Genomic DNA, 24,135 nt, shown 5'->3' with positions numbered 1-24,135 from the left:
TCCAACGAAAAATTTTTGGGGGGCTCACGGGGTGGCCAGTCAGATCACAGGGGGACCACTTTCAACATACTCTTTAACACGTGCCACTTTCTTTCTTTAACCTGTTGTCCTTGTTTGAATGCATGTCTGGCTTTAAAGAGTGAAGAAAAAAATTGTCAAGTTCCTCAGCCAATTAAAGCTGATTCTCATTTAGTTTCCTACTCAGTGCCACAGACTTCTATTGTCATCCAGAATCTATTGAAAACATATTAGAGCTCCACAGGGTCACATGTTCCTCCATCACCACAAATATCATCATCATGGTGGTATTATTAGAGCAAATATGGATTAAATTAGAAGCTGAAAAATTCTCAAACAAACACAGTATTTGCTAAAAACTGTAGTACCCAGATGCTTGAGGAAATTACTGAAGCTTTATAAAATGAAACCAAATATTTATGATCAGTTTTTGAAGATTTACATCTGTGGTGAAGTGACACAGAAAAGGTAGAGAGGTTGCACAGTTTTAAAGCCCCTCGAGTTCCTGCAAAACTTAGCTTCTCACAGTTTCTGTTGTTGATAAAGTGTGTAAGTTAAACTCATCCTGTATGAAACACACCTGTCCTAAAAATAAAACTGAAAGAACCTGTAACAAATGAAAGCAACATGAGATTTAAAGACCTCCTCCAGGAGTTGATCTTTAACCAACACACTGGAACACTGTTTGAAGAGCACAGAACACTGGAATGCTAAAAATTCATCCCACATTTCCAAAGCAGACAATTTAACATTCACAGTTCATTGAAAATATACTTTTATTTAGATAATCTGCAGAAAACCTAAACATGTTACAGAGCAGTCATAGAAAAAAGCGTCTTTTCAACATAACCAGTCATTTTCCATAATAACAAACAGAAATGACTGTGAAATGCAGCTTCTACAATCACTGATTAACACTCTGTTTTGACGTATTTATGGATGAGTCCATCTATCGCTCCTAAACTGACTCTGAAAGTTGCTTCATGCCTCAGTGAGGACAAACGAGGCAGCAGACTGAGCTGAGGTGAAGCTTTGGCCTGCTGCTTCGTGGCACAAACAGAAGGAGACGGGCTGTTTTCTGTCCCAGGTGGAGGTTTTGCTTCCTGATGAGACGATGGTCCGGTTAGAACTTTTTTCAGTAGAAAAGACAACTGAGGACTCAGGAGGAGAACCAGGGTTCCACCGACACAGAGGACTCTAAACACACAATCATTCACTGAATTAAGTGAAGTTAAAAACGTCGATATGTACAGTAACTGAAGAAGCCTCCTGGATGAGAGGTGAAATGTCTTCAAGGAGCTTTATTAAAGTCCAGTGGATTGATTTAAACCACTTTGGATACAGTAATTGAGGGACCTTTGAAGTCCATGGGATATATCTGCATACATTTTTATTTAAAGTAAAAAAAATAATAATGTTTTTATGTTCATTATGATCATGTCTTTACAAATTCTATAATTATTTATTATGGAAACAATCATTTATTAATAAATAAAAAATGACTGGATATCACTAAAATGTCAACTATGACACAGAAAGTCTCACAATTATATACTGACCCATCCAGAATGGCTTAAAAATGATCCATAATTACAGAAAATTAGTCCAGAATTACATGAAATCTGTCCTAAATGAGTCAAAAATTATCCCAAAGATATAAAAATTATCCAAAATGAAGAGAAAAGAATGAAGCTGACATAAAATTTGTTGAAAATGAAAGAAAACTGTCCAAAATGACTCAAAAATGATCCTTAATTACAGAAAATTAGTCCAGAATTACATGAAATTTGTCCTAAATGACTCAAAAAATTATTCCAAAGACACAAAAGTGATCCAAAACGATGAGAAAAGATCGAAGCCAACTGTCCGGGTCAGTCTATAATTGAGGGAGCTTTGAAGTCCAGGGGATATATCTGACATACATTTTTATTAACAGAACAGACCTCTCCATCTCAGCCAGGATGAGTGGCAGGTTGGCAGCCATGTCTGTTTTGGTGCCAAACTTCCTGCCAAACGGCAGGTCGCAGATCACAGCGTCGACACTGGAGCTGGTCAGAGGCAGCGCTGCACACAGAGGAGGACAAACAAGATGAGAGGTAATTTAATCCATGACAGCAGGATCCACACTCACCTCCCACTCAGTGATCACATCCAAAAAACGCACAATCAGATCCACAGTGGAAGAGTTTAACATTTAAAAGCTTTACTCTGGATTAAGTAAAAGATTCATTAACCAGTTCTTCTAAAATATCGATGACTTAATTTGCAGCAATGATATAAATTTAAGCTGCTCATTAAGCTTTAAAGCCACCGTTGTGTCTTTTAATTTAACCTACATTTATGTTTGACAGTTTTCCAAAAGGCTGACATTTTCCTTGTGCAAAGAAAAGATTTTCTGATGCATGATGCTGGATTTTTTCCAGCGTCCAACATGCAGATGTTTTCCACCTCATTTTGCCTGTAGGTCAATGCAGATGCAGATCAATGTGCAGATTTTTCACCTAATTGAAGACAATACTGAGTCTCTCTTGCAGTGGAATCTGCACATTACTACGCCAGCTCTCACTGTGCTCTCCTGCTGTCAGGTTCACACAAAACATACAACGAATTTCAGATACTTCATCTTACATGTACAACATACCGTACACATTTTAAGCACTATTTTCAAACAGACCTGTGAACTTTCATCCTGCCTGTCCGTGTTCTTTCTGGGCTAATGTAGAGTTTTCATTTGTAAACCTCGACCTGCTGATACCACTGATGATGCATTTTCCATCCCTAACTTCAGGCCAGATACATAAATCAGGTCACTTTCAGAACAACTGTGTACGAACAGCTACACACCGACACTAGCTGCAGGTTTAACAACTCGTGAAGATGTGGTGATGTGTTGATGATAGAAATGTGACTTTCTGGGTAATATCTGGGCATCCTACTACTTTAAATGTATTTGACTAACTCATCTTGAATTCAGGGACACAATAAAATCTTTGGTTTCTACTGAAAAATACTGGCTTTGACCGTTTGACCTTTTAATATATAATTTCTGTACGATCCGCCGCATTTATCATAGTTCGTAAAGCGGCACTAACGTGGGTCTTTCTGGATTTAAAAATCAGCTCAGTGCCAACGACTGCTCCAGGGCAGTGAAATGATTTGCTCCAGAGGTCATTCTGAGCAGGTTTCCTACCCAGAGATGAAGCTTTCAGCAGGTGTATCCTGTGTCCCAGCTCTGCAAACGCCGTGTTCTCACTGGCTTTCTGCAGCTGTCCGTCATCGATGTCCAAACCCAGGAAACAGGCAGCCTGAAGAACCCAGTGACAGGATCGGATGAGTTCAGAACAGCAGTGTCTGTTGCTGCAGATGCTTTGATTTGCTTTGGGGTGAAAATGTAATGGCAGAAGGAAATGGAGATGAGGAGAGTCAACTTTGAGTCTCACCTGCTTTATTCGTGAAACTACAACCTCAGAATTCAGCTTTTTAAATATAAGAAACAGCAGAAGAGGAAGTAAGATTCAAAACCCTCACACCTGATTGGCCCATTTTTCAGTGCAGTTTAGTTTCTTGCTCAGTTTTTGGTCAATTCTGCCTTAAAATAGAAGTTTTCCCCTTGATGCATGTGTATATTTCGAAGTGAAACTTTGCAGATTTTCAGTCTGTTGTCATTTCAGGAAGTAGATCCTGCTGCATTTTAAATTTCAAAGCATTAATACAACATTTATAAGGCCTGAGATAGAGATAGGTACAGTTTTTCCTCATTATTTGGTGCGTTTAAAGGAGAATAAATGTGGTTCAGTGAGATGAACAGGGTGATAAGTTTATGACTTTGGTGTTTCTGTGCAGAAATAGTCCAAAATCGGACAGGTTTCTTTTGGAAATTACAGTAATCAGTTGTATTAACAAACTAATTTAGCCTTGGTTATAATGTGAGTTTGGTCTGTGTATTATGGGAGAAGCTTTAGTTTATGAGTCAAAAAAGGAAAAAAATCAATATAATCTGTAAGAAAAACCAAGGATAGATAGATAGATGATTGATGTATTAAATGAAAAGTAATAAATTAAAACACTAATGAAATCATATAAAATGTGAATAAACTACGGTGTATTATTGAATATCTAAATTATATTATTTGTATAACAATAAATATATGTGAAAAAACAGCAGCAGTTACTCGTCATGTGTATCAGGATTGAACCATTGATCAAACGTTTAAAGCTTTCTAATACCTAAACAGATCATTTTCCAGATATTTCTTCACAGATAAACATGAGCGCTGCATTGATTTCCGTCCTGACCTCGTGTTCTTGTGCTGCTTCTATTAAAATGGTTCCTGCTCCACACATGGGGTCGATCACACGGGAGCCTGGCTGGGAAACACACGACAACATACAGGACATGATCGACCGCATGTAGCATGGCTGTGTCTGATTACATCACAGCCTGACCAGTTAGCATGCTAATAGCCTTCCATAGAGCTCAATGCTAACACACAGTAAATAACATGCTAATAGCGTTAGCGTAGCAGCCGAGCGGTCACATTTAAATCTAAAACAAACAAAACTAAGACCTTTCTGCAACAAAAACCAAAGGGAGAGCTGTGTTTTCATTCTGTGATAACGCCTTCTGATTTGCATACATGAACAAAAGCAGAACAAAGAAGTTTCCTCGTAGTTCTGAGAAGTCATAAATGCACAAAACATAAACAAAGAATAACGTGGCAGCCGTCCAGCTGTGTGTTCAAACCTGTATGTGAGCCAGACAGGTCATGGCCCAGGCTACTGTAGACCTCAGTCCTGTGGTTTTAATGTAGCTCCTCTTAGCCAGAGGTGACCTGAGGGAAAGAAGAAGGACCTGTAACACATTTAGGATGATCAAATTAATGAAATAAAACAGATCTATAACCGAGCACCACATCTAAATCAATGCATTTCTCAGAATTTATTATTCAGCAGTTTTTTGGCATTATTTGGGGCACATAAATCAAAACTTTCTGTTGTGACTGACTCTTGATAATGACATAAAGCAGTGAGAAGTGTCTAAAATCTAAACTTTTAGCAGAGAAAGCCTGTTTAAAGGCATCAAGCATAGCAGCATTTCATGTAGAGCTCCAATTAGTTCTCAACTATTAAACTAAAATACAACTGTCTTAACAGTTGAGTACTCTGAGCATTTTTTTAAATTAAAAAAGTTAAAATTGATGAGATGATGACAAATGTCTTTGGGCTGTCAATAAAACCGTTAAGGCTGTTATCTTGGGATTGAAAAGCATTATTTAAGTATCATCATTAATTACTAATCAGCATTTCTCACCTTTTTCTATAATTAGCAGACCAAACAACTAATTCATTAATCCAGAAAATAATCAGCAGATTAATAAACAATGAAACGAATCACTAGCTGCAGCCCAGTGTATCACAGATTTTCTGTTTTTGAAAAATGCTTCTGTGATGGACTCTCAAACAGTCATTAATAACGTGTGTCTAATGTTTCTGTCAATAACCTGGTCAATGGAATCCCCAGCAGGCAGAGGTCGTCACCCAAGTAGACGTTTATCTGCAGAAAAAGACAACCTAATGACATTACTGATGAAAAGAAAGAGGAGGAAGCAGAGATTTCCTGCCACCGATATCGTCCACAAAGGCAGCATTTATCTCCTCGTTCATACCTGTCAGGACATTCAGTTAATTATCCGATAATCAATACGGTCAGGAAGATGTCAACAAAAATCTTTACCTCCAGCTGCGGATTCTTCAGGTCGACCTTCCAGCCCAGCAGCCTGCTCAGACCTGCTCCCATCACAGAGCTCACCTCCTGTATAAAAATAATATGCAAACAGTATTCTTACCGACATTATACGTGTCCCTACTTGATTAATGACATCTCCATTTAACCCTGTAAAACCCACTGTTGCAGAAACACAACAGCAGTTGTTTTTAAATCTATCTATCTGCTTATTTCTTTTTTTGTTGTTGCATTTTTTAATCTATATTTGGGTCTTACAGGGTTAATATGGATGTGTGTTTGCTGTTCAGTCCAGTAAAAATCAAAAATATGTCATGAGATCGAGACATAGATGAACACCTTCACTGCTAAGACTTTTTAGTGTGTATGTGATTAACAGCAACTGATTTGTGGACATAAATCACTTTATTTCTGTTTAAATTAAGTTGCATGCTATATAGTATACGTGCCTTTTTCAGACTGCTAAAGACAAAATGTCTCACAATAAGATTTTCTATCCTTCCGCAAAGATCAAACTGTATTTCTTTGTAACTAATAAAACATCCTGAAATAACACACAGACTTTACTCTGCTGTGTCACCTGTAATGTTCACTACCTGTGCACTGAAGCACCGGGACAGAGATCCGGTACATTTGCAGCTGATCCTGAAAGAAACCGGGATGCTAGAGGACAGCTCTGGTTTGCTCTTGCCGACTATCAGCGGTGTCTGATCTTTATCTCCACAGGTATTCACTTTAAATGAAGAAAAACATCACAAGACAGAAGGAAAGTAAAGACATGCACTAAGAAATGTTGATCTTAGAGGCTGCTAGTGTACAAATTACAATGAAAAAGTGTAAAAACTATATAACTTACTACCATTTTGCAGCCTTTCTGTAAAATCCATCGTCCTGCTGCTACTTTCCACGTTGTTCTCCAGGTCTGTTGTGCTCTGGTTGACGTCTGTTCCATGGTAACTGTTAAACTCCACATCCATCCCTGTTTCTGCTTCTTCCTCTCTCCTCCTCCCTCTCTCAGCTGACTTCCCTTTCTCCACATTCTTCCTCTCTGCCTCCTCTTCTTCTTCCTCATGATTCCTTTTTCTCTTCTTTTCCAGTGTCCGTGTTCCATTTTGTTCACCACTTTTCAGCCTCTCGTTCCCATTCTCTTCCTCTCTCTGCTCTTCTGGACTTTTTCTAGACTCTACCAGACAGCTCCCCTCTTCTTCCTCCTTCCCCCTACTCCCTCTCCCCTCCTCTATTTTTATCATCAGTCCCAGTGCAGAGCTTGGTGTTCTAGCAGTAGTTCTGCTGCCTGCCAGCTCCCCCTGCAGGCGGCTCCATGTCATTACAGCACCGGTCCACTGATTCTTGTCTCCCAGCAGTCTGTACTGCAGCACTGAGGCTGCCTTTGCTGTTAAAACACGATACAGAAGTCAGTGTAGAAGGTGTAATCAAACAATACATGCCGTGGGTGTTTTAGTCCAGGACACAGACTGGAATACAACGTCCGCTACCTGAGCTGGTGTGTGCAGATATCCGTAAAGGTGAGTCTTGTTTTAACAGAAGGAAGAGTCTCTCCGCAGCCTTCAGGTCACTGATTTTGTCGATCCCTGCAGAGGAGCTGAATAACACTTTACCAGGCAGCTGACACACCTGGAGACAAAAATGCACATTTACGGCTATTGGAAAATCAGACCTGGAATCATAACACTGTAAATTTGTTTTCCCGTTGATGGGGGTTGGTCTGGAGGACCCTGTGTAATTAGTTTTAAATGTGTAGATGTGGGTTTAGTACAATACAGTCGTGTAATAGTGGCAAAGGCTCATGAGTGATCGTGATAATGGGATATAATAGTGATTAAGAGAAATGTGCAGTGTTATCATGTGCAATAGCAACAAAGATATATATGCAATATAATAATGTGTAATGTTAATTACTGATTTTGTCTGCTCTGTGCAGTACGCGTTATCCCTTGTTGCTCGTCTTTCCTTTTTGTATGTCTTTGTTCAGCTATGGTTCTGATCTGTAATTTCTCTATATTTGATCTGCCAATGGGACTCGAGATGGAAAATTAGTAATAAATAAGTACAACTGTGGTTGTGAAGAGCAGCTGTGACTGTTGGTTTGTATCCTGCTAACATGCAGCTCGCGGCTAACACTCACATCTTCAGCTGCTAACTTCTTCTTCACCTCCTCCATTAAAAACGGCTCCATTCCGTTACCGGCGGTGCAGAAGTAACGAATTAAGTCTTCCTCACTTCTCGGTTCAGCCATTATGTTATAAAAATGTGTTTAACGACTACAAAGTATCATTACAGCTAGCAGAACTTTGTCATGTCTTCTTTCGATCGTAGGCGCCGCCATATAGGCTGGTTTGTTTACACCGGAAATGGAAATCTCGTCCAGCAGGTGTCTCTGTAACACCGCGAGAAAAAAACACCACGAACACAACAAGCTGCACATGATTCCAAACATTTATCACCGTGTGGATGTAATGTGTTATCAGGGCTCCGACTCGCTCAGATCGATTTTTTTCCATTATAATAATTACATGTTAATGTAATTTAAAAGCGCAAAGTCTGAAACAACAAGACGTCACTTTGAGATAAATTTTCATGGGGGGTGGGGGGGTGAAGGAAAGTCATTTAATTATCAATAATTACAAACACTTTAAACTGCAAAAACGCAAGTGGGTCTGGGTGTCAATATATAATAATGTATAGAAAGTTAGGTTATATATTTATCATAATGAAAACGAGAAAAAATACATAAAACTTAAAAAAATCTATATGAGGACAATATATATGACAATTTATTTATTCATTCATTTATTTATTTAGAGACTAGTCTCCCACAGCCAGATGATTACTCCCCTTATTATCTATGGCTCTTTTTAATTATATTTTTAATTAATGCTTGTTGGTTTTTCTTTTATTATGTTAGTTAGTTTTTTGTTTTTGTCAATTTCATTTTTTTCATTATCCATTTGGAAACCAGACACAGGAAACAAGTGGATTTTTTTGTTTCCTATCTATCTATCTATCTATCTATCTATCTATCTATCTATCTATCTATCTATCTAGACATCTATCTAGACATCTATCCATCCATCCATCTTGGTAATTCTTACAGATAATGTAGCTTTTTCCCTCTTTTTTTTGTCATAAATTATTTAAAGTTTCTCCAGTAAAGCTCAGACCCAGGTGTACTCGGTGTTTTCCGACTCTGTGGACAGAAACATCCATCTCTGCTGCAGTTCTTTACCTGGAGGCAGCTCTGAGCAGGTGTTCCTCCAAAGCTGAGAGGAAAAAACTCTCAGCAGAGGTAAGCAATTTCATGCAATTGTCTCTTTTTCCCATATCTACCGGAGACAGGGAGATACTCCTTCAAAATATGCTTTGACACTCGCTCTAATTCCCTTTTCTTATCTGCGTCTCTCCTCCCGGCCGGTCACACTCTGTCTTTTTAATCTCCCTCTCTTCTCTCTGACATTTTAATGACCCCCAAACATATTTAATCCCTTTACTTTATTCGATGAACACTGCTCTGCTTGTTGTGCTGTAAACGCCTCAGCTGCTGACAGGCCGCTGTGACCTGCCACCGTGTAGTGCATCCTCTTAACAATGTGGAGGCTCACGATAAGTAAATATGTTTATATTGGAGCCAGCATGGGTGGAAACACTGATGTAGATTGATGGACTAAGGCTTCTTTGAGGTTGGCCAGATGAATTTATCATCACCTCTTTGTTGTTTTTTCACTTTCTCCATATCAAATCACACATTTTATACAACGATTTCGGGCGTAAACATTTAATTTCCAGAGATAATAGTGTTTATTTCATGCGTGTTCATTAAAATCCTCATTTCTATGTAGAATTCAGTTAACAGTTGCATCTAATTGTTCATTTAGCACAAACTATCTTCTAGAAAAACAACCTGAAGTGAGCATTTCTTCTTTTTTCTGTTAATGCTTCATAATCTTTCTGCATCCAGCACCCCACATTCAGAGACCCTCGTACATGAAAGTGCTTCAGATGTAAACTTTATTGGGCGCCAAGATGGATAATGATTAGAGTACCTTTAGCCGGTGACAGCTTTAATTAAAGTTAAAGTTGGATTTATGGGGCTTTTACCTAACAAGACACATTTCAGGCTCTCCTTTTTCCCGCATCTCTCTCATTTTCTTTTCTGAAGTTTGGCCTGTGACTACTTTAATCAGCGCCACACTGCTGGACGTATCCATGTAGAAAGGAGACATTAATACTCTTTTCAACAGCTGTCATTTGCAATAATTAGCCGCGCCGCTGCTAAGTGAACACAACAGCTTCGCAAAATGGATGCTGCCTGGCAAAGCAGTCACGGGATGATGTATTACTGTACATTAAACTTGTTTTTATTCTCCTCCACACTCCATAAATGATGGGAGGGAGGGAGGATGCAGGCGGAAAGAGAGGCAGATAAAGAAGACAGGTCGTAAAATGGAGGATGAAAGAGAAGAAATGATAAAAAGGGGAGGGAGAAATGGAGGGAAAGGATGGATTAATGTACTGGGGCAAAGAAAACAGCGGCTTTGTGTTCTGACTTCATCATGCTGAACTAATTAGTGCAGCCTTGGATGCAGAGCATAGAGGGCTCTAATGAGATCTGACAACAACCAAAGCAGCTAAAACTGCAAATAATGGAGGACAAAAGTACCAAGGCTGACTCTTCAACACAAACATGACCTTAACTTGACCAGAAGGAGTTAAATTTTGCTGTTGATTAGTGTTATTGGAGACATTTCTGTGAGTCAGGGCAACTCTGCAGCCAGAAATGATTTAATTTGCTGCAGCTCAGAGTCTCCGCTTCTCATCTTTTATCTAATAAATGTCCCTGACAATTTTTTGTTTTAAAACACTAAGGTTGGGTTAAATGGAGACCAAGAGCCTGATTTTCTCCCTGCAATTATCTGTTACCCAAAATGTGAAACTCAGGTTGCCTCAAATTAAATTTAAAAAGTCTCCATGACAACTGGGCAGCTCTGTCTGTGGAAACGGCCAAGAGACGATACTGGTTCTTTGGAGAGACCGAGAGAGGGGAGGACATCTTTACCAAAATAAGTTAGCTTGGTGATGCCAGAAAATACGTGACAGCTACTGAAAAGAATAAAAGGTTGGTACATATTTACCCTCCAAGTGTTGGCATTTACATCTGTTTGAACATTGGTGTTAGTGTCGTTATACACTCTGTGTTTGTCCAGATCAGGAACAGTTTTGAAGCCTTGAGACATTTGATTCTCACCATTTTGGTCTTTAGAAACCAGACATGACAACTTATAGTGGCTCTGAGAACTTTTTGTCACAGCTACATGACTCGCCAAGTGACATCAAGAGATCTGGATGTCCCTGGGTTCAGAACTATCGCCTATAGAAGAGCAAAGGCCTGGAACTCACTTCCTTTGAACATCAGAGACATTAAGAACAAATTACTGTATAAAAGGAAGATTACGCAACTCCTTTTCCAGCAATAATTGCTAGATGTTGTGTTTTATAGCATACTCTGTCAGATTTGTTTTATTTTATTTTTTTGTTTTCAATAGGATATTATTGTAATGTATTATGTATGTTTTAATGTTTGGAACATTTTTATTTTTATGTGTGGACCCCAGGAAGACTAGCAACCACTTGTGGGAGCTAATGGGGATCCTAATAAACAATAATAAACAATAAACTTGAGGACACACCACATGGCAATACGATAGCATCTTGTCAATCCCAAAGTAAAAATATATTCTTTTATTGTTAATTTTTCCTGTAAATGAGACCATAGTTTACTAAATGGACGACATGATGTATTAAAGGAAACTTGAAACTAGCAACTGAAACCACAAACTGATAGGAAAGTCTTCACTGAGGTAACTAATCGAGTGAGAATTAGAGACTTTTATACAATTGGACTTCATTTTGACAACCAGAGGAGTCGCCCCCTGCTGGCTATTAGAAAGAATGCTGATTTAATGCACTTCCACAATTACTTCTCTTTTCTGGCATCTTTTACATAAAGTCTATGCATAGATCACATATCCAGTGCAATGTCCCATTTATACTTAAAATCATAGCAGCAGATCCTAATCTAAACAGCAGAACAGGGTAAATTGTTATTGGATTTCTGACACTCGCATAAAAACACCAACAGAAGCTTCTCCACCACTCATCTACATGCACACACAGTGAATACAGACACTTCCTCACACAGATGCAAATGTCACAGGCCCACTCCTGGAATCATCTTCTGTCTAACTGAAAATTAAATTGGACTTTCAAGTGTCATTATCTCATAAAATAACACATTCAGCGCGTCGTGATTAATATTCAGCGAGGTTTCAAGAGGGCTGTCATTTAAAAGGCCGCATAATGGGTGAGTGTTTGTGTGTTGAGTCCATCTGCTGCCTTCCTCCAACTCCTTTCTTCAATAATAATCACCTTTACTTTCTCATTTGTTCATTTAGCTTTGCCTTTCTATCCTCTTCTTCTCGTCCTTCCCCTCTCTGCTGCATTTCCTGACCCCTCCTGGACTTTCTTTTCATCTTCGCTTCACTCTCAGATGGAAATGAGACCTTTACAAGGAGACCCTTAAAAAACAGAGCTAAAGAGAGCTCTAAATTTTCACCGCTTAGTCATGTGTGCATTGTTACGTGCTTCCAAGCGCTGCTGTATTCGTGATGTGAGCACATTTAAATACATTTCTCTGCTCTCAGAGGAGTGTGAACATACAGAAAGAGGAAAACACTTCCAGCAGCCGGTAAACACTGCAAGAAACTGACAGAAGCCATCAGAATCAACACTACCAGGAGGAACAGGAGGATGGAGAGCAGACTGGAGGGAGGAAACGGGAAGAGAAGGAAAAGGGGAAAATATTCATGCTCTGTTTCATGTCTGCTGGATTAAATGTCATCGTCGAATTTACTGTGGCACCTTGGTATACACGGCAAGAATTCTAAATCTCACCAAGCCTGTTTGTCATATTTTTAGTCAAAATGTCTCATCCCACTTGATTAAAGATAAATTCACTGAACAGGTGACATTCCAGCAGATGGAGGGACTTGTTTTATGACAACGCATCTTAAATATCTCGTTAAGTCAAACAATCTTGAAATTATCTCGTTTTAACCCTCCTGTCGTTCTGCTGGTCAAGTTGACCCATTTTAAAGTTTTAAAATGTGGGGGAAAATATTTTTACAGTGAAGACTTCCACATTATTTAAAATTTTTGAACATTTTTTTGGTATAAATAAATGAATATTTAAAAAAAATGTTTTTTAAAATACATTCAGGAAAAAAATCAACCAAAATCCAGCGAATTTCGCTGGATTTTGGTTGATTTTTTTCTGAATGTTCTTAAAGAAAATATCAGATGTTTTACTGATATATATGTAATCACTTTATATGTTTTTTTAGGATTTTTTTGGAAGATTTTTATTCATTTTTTGGGAAATATTTACAATTTTTATATTTTATATTTTTTATTTCTTGTAAAATTGGGGGATTTAAAAAAAATTTTTTAGGGGAAATTTCTTACTGAAGATTTTGCAATTTTTTTTATGAATTTGGGGAATTTTTTTTTTCAGACAAGGAAACAATATTTTTTGGTGCCGTAAATGAGGACAACTGGAGGGATAAGACACCTAAGCTTGACAATCCTGATAAAAAATAGAGCTCAAAATAAGTTTTCCCAGCTAATTTTAAGATCTCAAGATCAGATCTTACTTCAAGAAATCTTACCAAGCCATTTTTCACTTGTTCTATTGGCAGATTTTTCACTTATTTCAAGGTAAAAGTTCCTTGAAATAATTTCTTTCTTTCTTGTTTTGAGAGGGGCATTTTTGGGTTTCTATATTTATGTATAGTTATTAATTTCTTTTGTTTTACTTGTTGGTTTTGCTCATTTTTTTCTATGTTTGGGTTATATATTTCGTTTTCATGTATCTTTTTGTTTTATTTTATTTCTTTGCATTTTTTCTACATTTAGGTCTTACAGGGTTAAACAGCATTTGATCTGATTTTTTTTTGTTTTATTTGGTTCAGATCAGTCAAACATACAAGTCTTACTGTACAGTTTCCAATTCTTTTACAGTCAACTAATACTAACTAGACAGTCACTGAAAATGCATAAAGATGAATTTAGACGACGATTTAAGAAATCAGGGCAAAACTGTAAATAATGTCAACTTAAAAAAGGTTTATTTTTACAAATACAGATTTTTTTTAACTGTGTGTCAAATTACATTATTCTACTAAAAATCTGCTGTGATTTTACTAGTTTCAACATTTTTTTTTTAAAAAGTTGCAATTTTCTATTTTTTACAAACATATTTGTTTTAACCATTTTAACTGATTATTTTCAACAGTGTATAAATATATAATGTAAATATGCTTAATAATTCAGTCCATTTAATTATTTCACAATAACTCTTTTTTGTGACAACAAGTGACTGTTCTTGCATGTTCTGTACATATAAACATCTGTACAGTAATTGGTAACTTCAAGAAGCAAAATGTTGGTCATATTTTCCCCCTGTGTGTCTGCTAATGGAAACCACTTTCACATCAGTTACGATAAAACATACACTAGAATAATCAACTTTCTGATGACTGAAGATGAAAACATGTAAAGTGTGTTGCACTTTCTGACTACATCATTCACCTGTAGTGTTATTAGTTTTGAATTTAAATGACATTTTCTATGAAAACCACCACTGCCTCTCATCGTTTTCTCTTTTTCTGATTTGACCTTTAAGTCCTTCCACCATCTGCTGCTCTGTGCCGCTAAATGACAAAAACCCGATCGTGTCTGACAGGTGCGGCCGCCACATGTGGCATACGATGCAACACGCAAAACCTTAAATCACCTGAATGATGAAGATGTTAACGTGATCTAAAGACCATTTAGCTGTCATATACACAAAACTGTGACGTGACAATGTGCACAAGCCCTTGTCCCAGTTAACAAAGAACATCGCTCACGCTACATAAAATCCCAAATCCCCTCGCCCCATATTTGATCGAGTAAAAAAAGTCAACATCACACCACCACCAAGGCCACTGTTCCATTTAGCTAAATAAAAGAGCTGGAAGCCCTTGGCCTATTTTTCAATGTTTAACACAGCCGTTAAGAGTTTGCAGCTATTACTTTCACTCCCAAGGACCTCTGGCTTGTTCCACTGAATCCCTCAACACAGGAAGGATTAGTTTCATTTCACTATAATGCATTTATTTTCAGATAACGCTACAAGAACGACTGCAAAACAGCTAATCTCAGAGGCCTTTAGTTTTCATGCTCCAGCAGCTGACAGATAGAGATCAGTGAGGCCAACAGACCGGGGTACTGACTGCACTCCTGTATCTCCACAGCTAGAGGGAGCTGTAGGTTTACTGCTGGATTATGTTCTCTATGGTGTTGTCTTGGTGAATGTGTTGACTGCAGCAGGCGGAGACAGAGCAGGAAGACAGGAAGTGAAGATACAAGAGGCCAGTTGTCCCAAACACAAGTCACTGCACTGATGGGACTGTTAGTGTGAAACATCAGGGTGCTGTTCCTGAGGTATTTTTGAGGCACCGGATGTATTTTAGGTTGTGCAGACTGTACAGATGTCCATAATTAAGGTTTATTGTCATCATACATGGCATGACGAAAATATAAATAGCTACCACTGGACGGTGTTAAACCCTTCATGTCATTATAATTCTGTCAGAAAACAAACAAATCTTTTAATGCTTTTCTACATTTCTGCCTTTACCTCAGATGCTGCCATAAATCTGGATCGGTCTCCAGTTGATTGTAGAACTCGACATGGGCCAACTATTCTCATCAGAGGAAGAACTTTCTCAAGCGAAGGATGCGATTGGTTCGGTCCTATACGACGCCATGCTGGAAGGCGGCGCCGTACCCGACCTTGGAGTCGTCCATCCCGTTCTTCTAGTCAATCATGATGAGGGTTTTGCCACCCAGGCTTCCCTCCAGGAACAACTGAAGCAGGTTAGCAACAGCAAGCCCCAAATTCTATCCAAATTTGTATGTATAGTGAATTTTCATTCAATCGATTGGTTTCTTTTGGAGGAAAATGGTACAAAAGATGTAATGTTCGAGATTTTTATGATGAACCTGAACTATTTCTACCATTTTACTAAAAATGCCGTCTCCAAAGTTGGCCGCATTCCTTGAAACTGTTGCTAATTTTGGAGAAAATGCAGCTTTCAGCAATTTCTACCATGGTCCAGTGTGTTCTAATAAACTATAAACTAAAACCAGCTGGGCCAGTAGTTCTCTAGTCACTTACTGTTGATTTCAAGCCAAATATAAAATGAAAATACTGAGCTTTCCATTAGGGTACATGCATATCGTGGCTGCCTACAAGATATGGAAAGTTTGTAAAAAGTCATATCCAAGTGCAGAGCAGAATAAGAAAGTACACTGGAAAAACCTTACAAAGGAAGCCATAGGTGGCCCATGTGCTGCCAGGAATGGTGGTGGAAGAGACCAAGAAGAGTCCAGGGATCACTACCAAGACCGTCCTGGTAGAATCTAAGCAGCTTTTATACCAATATCTCAAAGCAGACGCTGATAAAGGCTGGTCTCCATGGACACAGACAAAGACAAGGACTCCATTTCTTCAAGACAGACACACAATCATCTGTGTCATCTGGACAAAGACCAGAGCATAGCAAAGGACGGAGAAGCTTTCAACACCAAGAACACCGTCAACACGATCAAGCTTTTTGGGAAAGTGATGCTTTGGAGGCGATTTTGAGGAAACCTTACCGAAGTTTAAAAGAATAACAAGAAAAGAGAACAACATTGAGGCTGTGGAGGAAACGATCGGACAGTCTGCTGAAAACCTTGGAGCCTCTAACAAGTCTAAAATCTGAAACTAACAGACAAAAATAGTCAAGAAATACACACGTGGACAAAATTGTTGGTACCCCTCAGTTAAAGAAGGAAAAACCCACAATTCTCACTGAAATCACTTGAAACTCACAAAAGTAACAATAAATAAAAATTTATTGAAAATTGAATAATCAAAAACAGCCATTACTTTTGAATTGTTGATTAACATAATTATTTAAAAAAACAAACTAATGAAACAGGCCTGGACAAAAATGATGGTACCTCTATAAAAGATTGAAAACTATTTGACCAGAGTGACATGATTAACTCAGGTGTGTCATTTAATTGACATCACAGGTGTTTCCAAACTCATAATCAGTCAGTCTGCCTATTTAAAGGGAGACAAGTAGTCACCCTGCTGTTTGGTGAAAAGGTGTGTACCACACTGAACATGGACAACAGAAAGCGAAGGAGAGAATTGTCCCAGGACATCCGAAAAAAAATGATAGACAAACATCTTAAAGGTAAAGGCTATAAGACCTTCTCTAAACAGCTTGAAGTTCCTGTGACAACAGTGGCTCATATTATTCAGAAGTTCAAGACCCACGGGACAGTAGCCAACCTCCCTGGACGTGGCCGCAAGAGGAAAATTGATGACAAATTGAAGAGACGGATCGTTGGAATTGTATCCAAAGAGCCCAGAGCAACCTCCAAAGAAATTAAAGGCGAACTCCAAGGCCAAGGTACATCAGTGTCAGATCGCACCATTCGTCGTTGTTTGAGCCAAAGTGGACTTCATGGGAGATGACCAAGGAGGACACCACTGCTGAAAAAAACTCATAAAAAAGCCAGACTGGAATTTGCAAAAATGCATGTTGACAAGCCACAAAGCTTCTGGGAGAATGTCCTTTGGACAGATGAGACCAAACTGGAGCTTTTTGGTAAGGCACATCAACTCTATGTTCATAGACTCAAAAACCAAGCATACGAAGAAAAGAACACTGTCCCTACGGTGAAACATGGAGGAGGCTCAGTAATGTTTTGGGGCTGCTTTGCTGCATCTGGCACAGGGTGTCTTGAAAGTGTGCAAGGTACGATGAAATCTGAAGACTATCAAGGCATTCTGGAGAGAAATGTGCTGCCTCGTGTCAGAAAGCTTGGTCTCAGTCACAGGTCATGGGTCTTCCAACAGGACAACGATCCAAAACACACAGCCAAAAACACCCAAGAATGGCTGAGAGAAAAGCATTGGACTATTCTAAAGTGGCCTTCTATGAGCCCAGATCTGAATCCCATTGAACATATGTGGAAGGAGCTGAAACATGCCATTTGGAGAAGACACCCATCAAACCTGAGACAACTGGAGCTGTTTGCTCATGAGGAGTGGGCCAAAATACCTGTTGACAGCTGCAGAACGCTCATTGACAAATACAGAAATCGTTTAATTGCAGTGATTGCCTCAAAAGGTTGTGCAACAAAATATTAAGTTATGGGTACCATCATTTTTGTCCAGCCCTATTTCATTAGTTTGTTTTTTTAAATAATTATGTTAATCAACAATTCAAAAGTGATGGCTGATTTTGATTATTTAATTTTCAATAAATTTTTATTTTTTGTTACTTTTGTGAGTTTCAAGTGATTTCAGTGAGAATTGTGGGTTTTTCCTTCTTTAACTGAGGGGTACCAACAATTTTGTCCACGTGTGTAGCTTACAGAAAATAGTTCAGACCTGAATCCATGTGAGAATCTGTGAATGATGGAGAGAAAGCCTGTAACCTCAAAGACCTGGAGGAGTGGAACTAAATCCCAGCAGAGACAGAAAGCTTGATGGCTATTAGAAGAACAGTGGGACTGATGTGGTGGCAATTAAAGACGACACTATTAACCCTCCTGTTGTCCTCATTTACGGGCAACAAAAATATTGTTGATTATTGATTTTTTTGTGAATGTTCTTAAACATTTATAATGTTTCTTTTTTCCACCAAAAAATGTTCAAAGATTTCCTGAAAATGGTGAAAACGTGGAAGTCAGAAGTTTCACTGTGGAAATATATTTTTTCCACACATTTTCAGACCTTAAAACGGATCAATTTTGACCCACAGGACAAGATGAGGGTTCGTTGGATAGGAACAAAACATATGAAAATAGTTGCAATATATCAATACCAACTGTAACAAAATGTCTGCAGGAGTCTACAGTCACTTGTTTATGTCCTCTTTCACAAAAGGAAACTTATCAGTCAAATAAAAAGTCACTATAAATCATGCTTAAGAACAAATCAGGGGTTGAATGAATGAATTTAGCAGCAATAGAGCAAAACAGTGAGGAGCTACAGAAGGTTCCATTTTGTGTTTCGTCTGAAATCAGGTGAAGCACTCACTGATCAGCTTTGAATCCATTCAGCCATGAAGTGCAGACGGAGATTAACAGGAAGTGGAGGAAGATGGTTTTTACCTTGAAACAGTTCAGAAAGCAAAACTGAGCGCCACTTCTATTAAAGACGGAGTCGTGTTGGGGTTTGGAACGAGGCTGCAGATCAATACAGCGGCCGTCGAGCACCAGTATGATGATGATGACAGAACGCCGCTCTGTTCTCTAACAGACGATCTGCCTCTGTAGCATTTGTATCTTATTGAGACAGAAAATTTGAACAGCAGACTGGACGTTTCAACACGCTGTGGAACTTTCTGCTCGTCTCTCAGCTGCAGGGCGACATCGGGAGCCGGGCGCCCACCTACCTGAGGGACCTGATTGGCCGACTGTCGGCCTTCTCGGACGAGCCTCGCCTGGCCGGCCTGGTGGGGCTGGTGGTTACCATGGTGATGGACATGGCCTACACATCATCCAAACAGCCATCAGGTGTGAAGGGGAGGTCAGCGGGGTCATCGTCGAGCCAGGTGAGGCCTGATAGGTGGATGAAGAAAGAGACACGAGTGGTTGGTGAAATATCAACTCAATATATTCCCGTATATATTTACTGATGTACTCAAAAGTTTGGGCTCATTTAGAAATGTCCTTATTTTTTGAAATAAAAGCAATTTTTTATTCAATGAAGATAACATTAAATGAATGATAAACCCAGTGTAGACATAGTTAATGTGGTAAATGACTGTTCTAGCTGGAAATGTTTAATGGAATATCTCCATAGGGGTACAGAGGAACATTTCCAGCAACCATCACTCCTGTGTTCTAATGCTACATTGTGTTAGCTAATGGTGCTGAAAGGCTCATTGATGGTTAGAAAACCCTTGTGCAGTTATGTTAGCTCATGGATAAAAGTGGGAGTTTTTATGGACAACATGGAATTGTCTGGATGAGCCCAAACTTTTGAACAACAGTGTAGTTGCAATCAAAATTATTCACCTCTGTCGGTGTGTATAACCCTTCCAATGAGGACAAAATTTAATAAAAACATTTTAAAAGCCTTGGTAAACAGTAAGAAAACCTTTAGTAATGCACATTTTAGGGACATGAGAATATTCTTTAGAGCATACCAGTTGTATTAAAGAAAATTAGGCAAACATCCATCCATCCATCCTCTATACACCGTTTTATCCTCACTAGGGTCATGGGGGGTGCTGGAGTCCATCCCAGCTGACTCGGGTGAAGGCAGGGGACACCCTGGACAGGTCACCAGTCTGTCACAGGGCTACATATACAGACACACAATCACACTCACATTCACACCTACGGACAATTTAGAGTAACCAATTAACCTCAGCATGTTTTTGGACTGTGGGAGGAAGCCGGAGTACCCGGAGAAAATTATATTAGAAGTATTAGAAGTATTACCAGTAATCTATCTTAATGTAGAGCTGATGTTTCCATGTACAATATGTCACTGTAATCCTGCAGTGATGATGTAAATCTTTTTAAATATTTAACAATAGTTGCTTCTCACACCTCTCGTAAATTTCTGCAACAGCTTCCAGGTCACTGATGTTTTGGCTCTGGAGCAGGTTAACTTCGAGATAACAGGTCGATTAAAAGCAGTCAGCTGACCGCTCAGGTCTTTCCCGTGGATCTCAGTTCACAGAGAGTGAGATGCTGTTTAATGCATCTTCTCCGTTAAACACACTTCCAGGCCGCCAACGTTTCATGAAGTTGTTCTGCATTCAGAAATAAAGACACATGCAGGTTAAAGGAATAAAAAATAACAAAAGGAACAAAGCTGGCAGCAGACATCTCTAACAAAGGGTGTCCGAGGAATTCAGCAAACAGACAATGTGGGAAAACACACAACAATAAAAGACAACAAAAGACAGGTTACTGTTGAAATAAAACCTGAAACAATACACAGAAAACTCAAACAAAAACCATGAAGTCCTCACCTGTTTGTGTTTTTTAAAAAAATCCACTTTTCATTATGTTGCTCAACTTAAATAGGTTCTAAATAATCAGAAAATGTCAAATATTACATGCAGAGCGGGGTTAAATACAGCAGTTTTGTTTGCAGCTACATGTTTTAGCCAGTTGTGTTCATGATCCTGACAATTAAATAAAGGTTAGATTACTTTAAAAAAATCCATAGAGTGCTTCAAAAACACTGCGATACACTGCTCATGTTTGGATTTCTACCTGCAGCAGAGAGTGTGGGAGCTGCAGGAGGTGATGGAGGAGTATCTGAAGCGCTGCAGGATCAGCCTGAGTGATAAAAACAAGCTGATCCAGGACTCTGTCAGACTGGAGGCCCAGCTCAGCCTCGTCCTCACCCAGCTGAAGACCTGTCTGCTGGGAGGAGACTGTGACTCCAGGTGAGAGGATGCAGTGAGACGGTGTTAAATGCAGTAAAAGACGCTGTGCCGTGACGTTATTTTGCTGTTATACCTCCAGATGTCTGAGACACTGGGCCAGCGGAGCAGCATTTCACACCCAGATGTTGGTACATCTGGCTGTTCTTGAGGGGAAAGCAGAGCCTTTATCTGCCAGAGCAGCTCTGGAGCAATACAAAGAAGACCTGGCGCAGATTCTACCTGCTTACAGGTAAACGCTGGTAAAACACCAGAGATAAGTTGTTCAGTGCCTCCACAGCAGCAGCTTTCCACAGCCGACATGCACATGTGATATCTTTACATGTTCATGGGTTACTGGCTCCACAGATCTCATGCATAAATGCCCTCTGGGAAGTAAAGCGGGCTGCAAGTTAGAAATAATATCTGTTTTACGACTGTGTGGGCTGGACAGGATTTTTCTCATTTGAGGCGAGAAAACAAGTTCATCTCTGAGCCCCCTGGGATTATTTTTTTAAACAAGAAAAGCACTGAGAGAGTGCAGTACTCCACCAAGACTGTTCATTCCCTGACGTTGTGCTGATGACAGGCGCGTGTTCTGCATGTCTACATTTGTACGGATACCGGCTCATGTGACCTAAATATGTAGCGGCCACCGTTAATTAATGGGGAAACACCTTCACAATTTAATCAGCTGTTCCTTGTATCATTTCTGATAAGCTGACAGTGGTCGATTTGTAGTAGGATCACAGTCATGTGACCGTCAGCAGGCAACTAATAAAGCGTTTACTTGTTGTCATGGTTACGGTGATGCCGTGCCGGACGCTATATCTCGCAATGGGAAATCCTTAACAAATCCATAGATCCAGACTATAAGCAGCATCACTGACAAAATCTAATGAGGTGGTCCTTGTCATTTCTGACCTTCCCTGAAAATTTCATCCAAATGTGTTGGTCTGTTTTCGAGTAATGTTGCACAGACAGACGGACAAACGATCATCACATAACTCCGTGGGGTTCCTTGGCGGAGTAATAAATGTTTGAGCAGCACATGAATTTACCTTCAAAGCTACAAGCATGTAACAAACACAAGCTCTCCACATTAGACAGAAAACGCACAGCTCTTCAGTGGAAGCTAATAAAACACTGACGGTGGAAACTATTCCCACACAGGACCTGCCTGCTCCTAATATGACAGCAGAGACGCAAAAAAGCTCATCAGACTGTCAGAAAAGTGGAGCCCTTAACTCTCCGATAGTAAAAATACCGTCCTTACACAATCAGAAATATGTGAGGAACAAATGGGAGTGAAACGGGAAGAAAGTGGAAAGCTAAAATGCAAAGCGAGTTTTCATGAATGAGTGTGAGAGCCGGCAGCTTCCTTGCAACGCTGTGGCTTTGTCTGAGGAGATGAATATGCATTTCTACTCTTATGAAACAAGCTGAGTGCAAAAGTGTTTCAGAAAGTGGCACGTCCAAGAATGAGTCACTTTTTGCAAGAATGAAAGTTTTTACTCGATAGAAAAGTTCTGTTCTCGTCTTTCTAGGCGCTACAAGTTGAATACAATAAGTGTCGTGAAATGTCGAGGAGGTCTTCTGGAAGGATGTGACGCCTCTGGAGAGGTTTCAGAGGACGGCAACATGACGGGAATCACTGTGACGGACAGAGAGACAGGACAGAGTGTGACCATCCCTCTATCCAGCATGGAGACAGAGACAGGTAGAGTTTGTTAGAATAAAACTGTTTCTTTCATTGAGTTCTATTTAACTGAACTGAGCTGAATTTAACAGGGAGAAGAAGGAGAGTCTGTGAGCCTGATGACGCCTCTAAAACCGTGCCCTCCTCCCTGAACATGGACCTGATCACCTCAGATCAGTACGCTCAGGCCTACCTGGACCGCCTCTTCTCCAATGAAGGACCGGTGGCGGAGCTGCAGAACTACTTCACCAAAGCTAGCGAGAATCTGAACACGCTAAGATGCACAAACAAGAAGAAGCTGAGAAATGAGACAGAACAAAGTGAAGGAGAAGATCTCAAAGACCAGACAGAAGGAACAAAAGCAGAACAAAGAGGGGAAAGTAGAGGAAGACGAGAGGAGACAGAGGAACGCAATCAAAGGGATGAAAGTTTGAAACTGAGTATTGTGGAGACGCAGCCTGAAGAAAGCCTCGGTCACAGTCAGGACGGTGCAACCAGCGAATAAAACCACAGCAGCTGAATCACAGGAGGTCAGTCCTCCACTGAAGAAGAGCTACACTCAGAAACATGAAAGAATTCTGCAGTTTGAGGTGAACTTTTGAAGCAGATGATGAATTTCATTAAATGTTCATGAGAAAAACAAACTGTTTGTGGTTGTCTGTTGACTGTAGCACTTGACTACCCACTTTTAGTCACACAATGGGTGATAAATTGAAGGAAAAACCACTATAACGTGTCTTACTCAGGTCTTCTGCTTCTTTTTCATGACTGTAGGTTACTGACACATTAGTAAAAGGATGGAAGACTCCAATACTTCCAACAGGTCTTTGCTCATTTGGTGTTTTGATGATGGTGACATCATCTAACACTTTACTTTGAAGGCCGCAGCATGATTCACGTCATTTTTATAGTCCTCAGCTCATCCAGTGACCCTTCATGATCTCTAAGTGGGAACGCTGTCATCCTGGAAGAGAACACTCCCATTAGCAGAGAAACGTTTCCTCATAGTATAGATAAGATCATTCACAACAACTCTGCATTGATTTTGCAGTGAGTTTTCCCTCAAAGGGACCAAATGCCCGCAGAATGCCCCAAAAGGA

The 24,135-nt window shown here is 39.6% G+C and overlaps 2 protein-coding genes across 8 annotated transcripts; one reads left to right on the top strand and one right to left on the bottom strand.

Annotated features, from left to right (window-relative positions):
• Positions 1-776: 776 nt before the first annotated feature.
• thumpd2 (THUMP domain containing 2) lies at positions 777-15,648 on the bottom strand. Of its 4 annotated transcripts, none has more exons than XM_051959898.1 (11): positions 15,519-15,648; positions 7,258-7,396; positions 6,618-7,154; positions 6,358-6,494; positions 5,753-5,830; positions 5,520-5,572; positions 4,763-4,850; positions 4,315-4,386; positions 3,209-3,323; positions 1,941-2,082; positions 777-1,215 (listed from the first exon to the last, which is right to left on the bottom strand). In XM_051959898.1, the coding sequence occupies exons 1-11, from the start codon at positions 15,588-15,590 to the stop codon at positions 930-932; spliced, it is 1,719 nt and encodes a 572-aa protein (XP_051815858.1). In that variant the 5' UTR covers positions 15,591-15,648; the 3' UTR covers positions 777-929. The 4 variants fall into 4 exon arrangements, with proteins under 4 accessions (XP_051815858.1, XP_051815857.1, XP_051815856.1 ...); XM_051959897.1 differs by lacking the exon at positions 15,519-15,648 and adding an exon at positions 7,908-8,830 and having other exon boundaries at positions 6,621-7,154; XM_051959896.1 differs by lacking the exon at positions 15,519-15,648 and adding an exon at positions 7,908-8,827.
• Positions 7,131-23,679, top strand: LOC110954153 (uncharacterized). 4 transcript variants are annotated; one of them, XM_022198508.2, is made up of 8 exons: positions 7,131-7,287; positions 8,923-9,068; positions 15,524-15,757; positions 19,309-19,503; positions 21,191-21,360; positions 21,440-21,589; positions 22,884-23,056; positions 23,128-23,679. In XM_022198508.2, exons 3-8 carry the CDS (start codon positions 15,572-15,574, stop codon positions 23,538-23,540), a joined length of 1,287 nt encoding a protein of 428 aa, XP_022054200.1. In that variant the 5' UTR covers positions 7,131-7,287; positions 8,923-9,068; positions 15,524-15,571; the 3' UTR covers positions 23,541-23,679. The 4 variants fall into 4 exon arrangements, with proteins under 4 accessions (XP_022054200.1, XP_022054201.1, XP_051815860.1 ...); XM_022198509.2 differs by lacking the exon at positions 8,923-9,068 and having other exon boundaries at positions 7,145-7,287; XM_051959900.1 differs by lacking the exons at positions 7,131-7,287; positions 8,923-9,068 and adding an exon at positions 14,140-15,322 and having other exon boundaries at positions 21,194-21,360.
• Positions 23,680-24,135: the final 456 nt, after the last annotated feature.

Source organism: Acanthochromis polyacanthus, chromosome 15 (assembly GCF_021347895.1).
Source record: "Acanthochromis polyacanthus isolate Apoly-LR-REF ecotype Palm Island chromosome 15, KAUST_Apoly_ChrSc, whole genome shotgun sequence".
Classification (NCBI taxonomy): Eukaryota; Metazoa; Chordata; class Actinopteri; family Pomacentridae; genus Acanthochromis; species Acanthochromis polyacanthus.
This window is presented reverse-complemented; position numbering and strand designations above follow the sequence as displayed.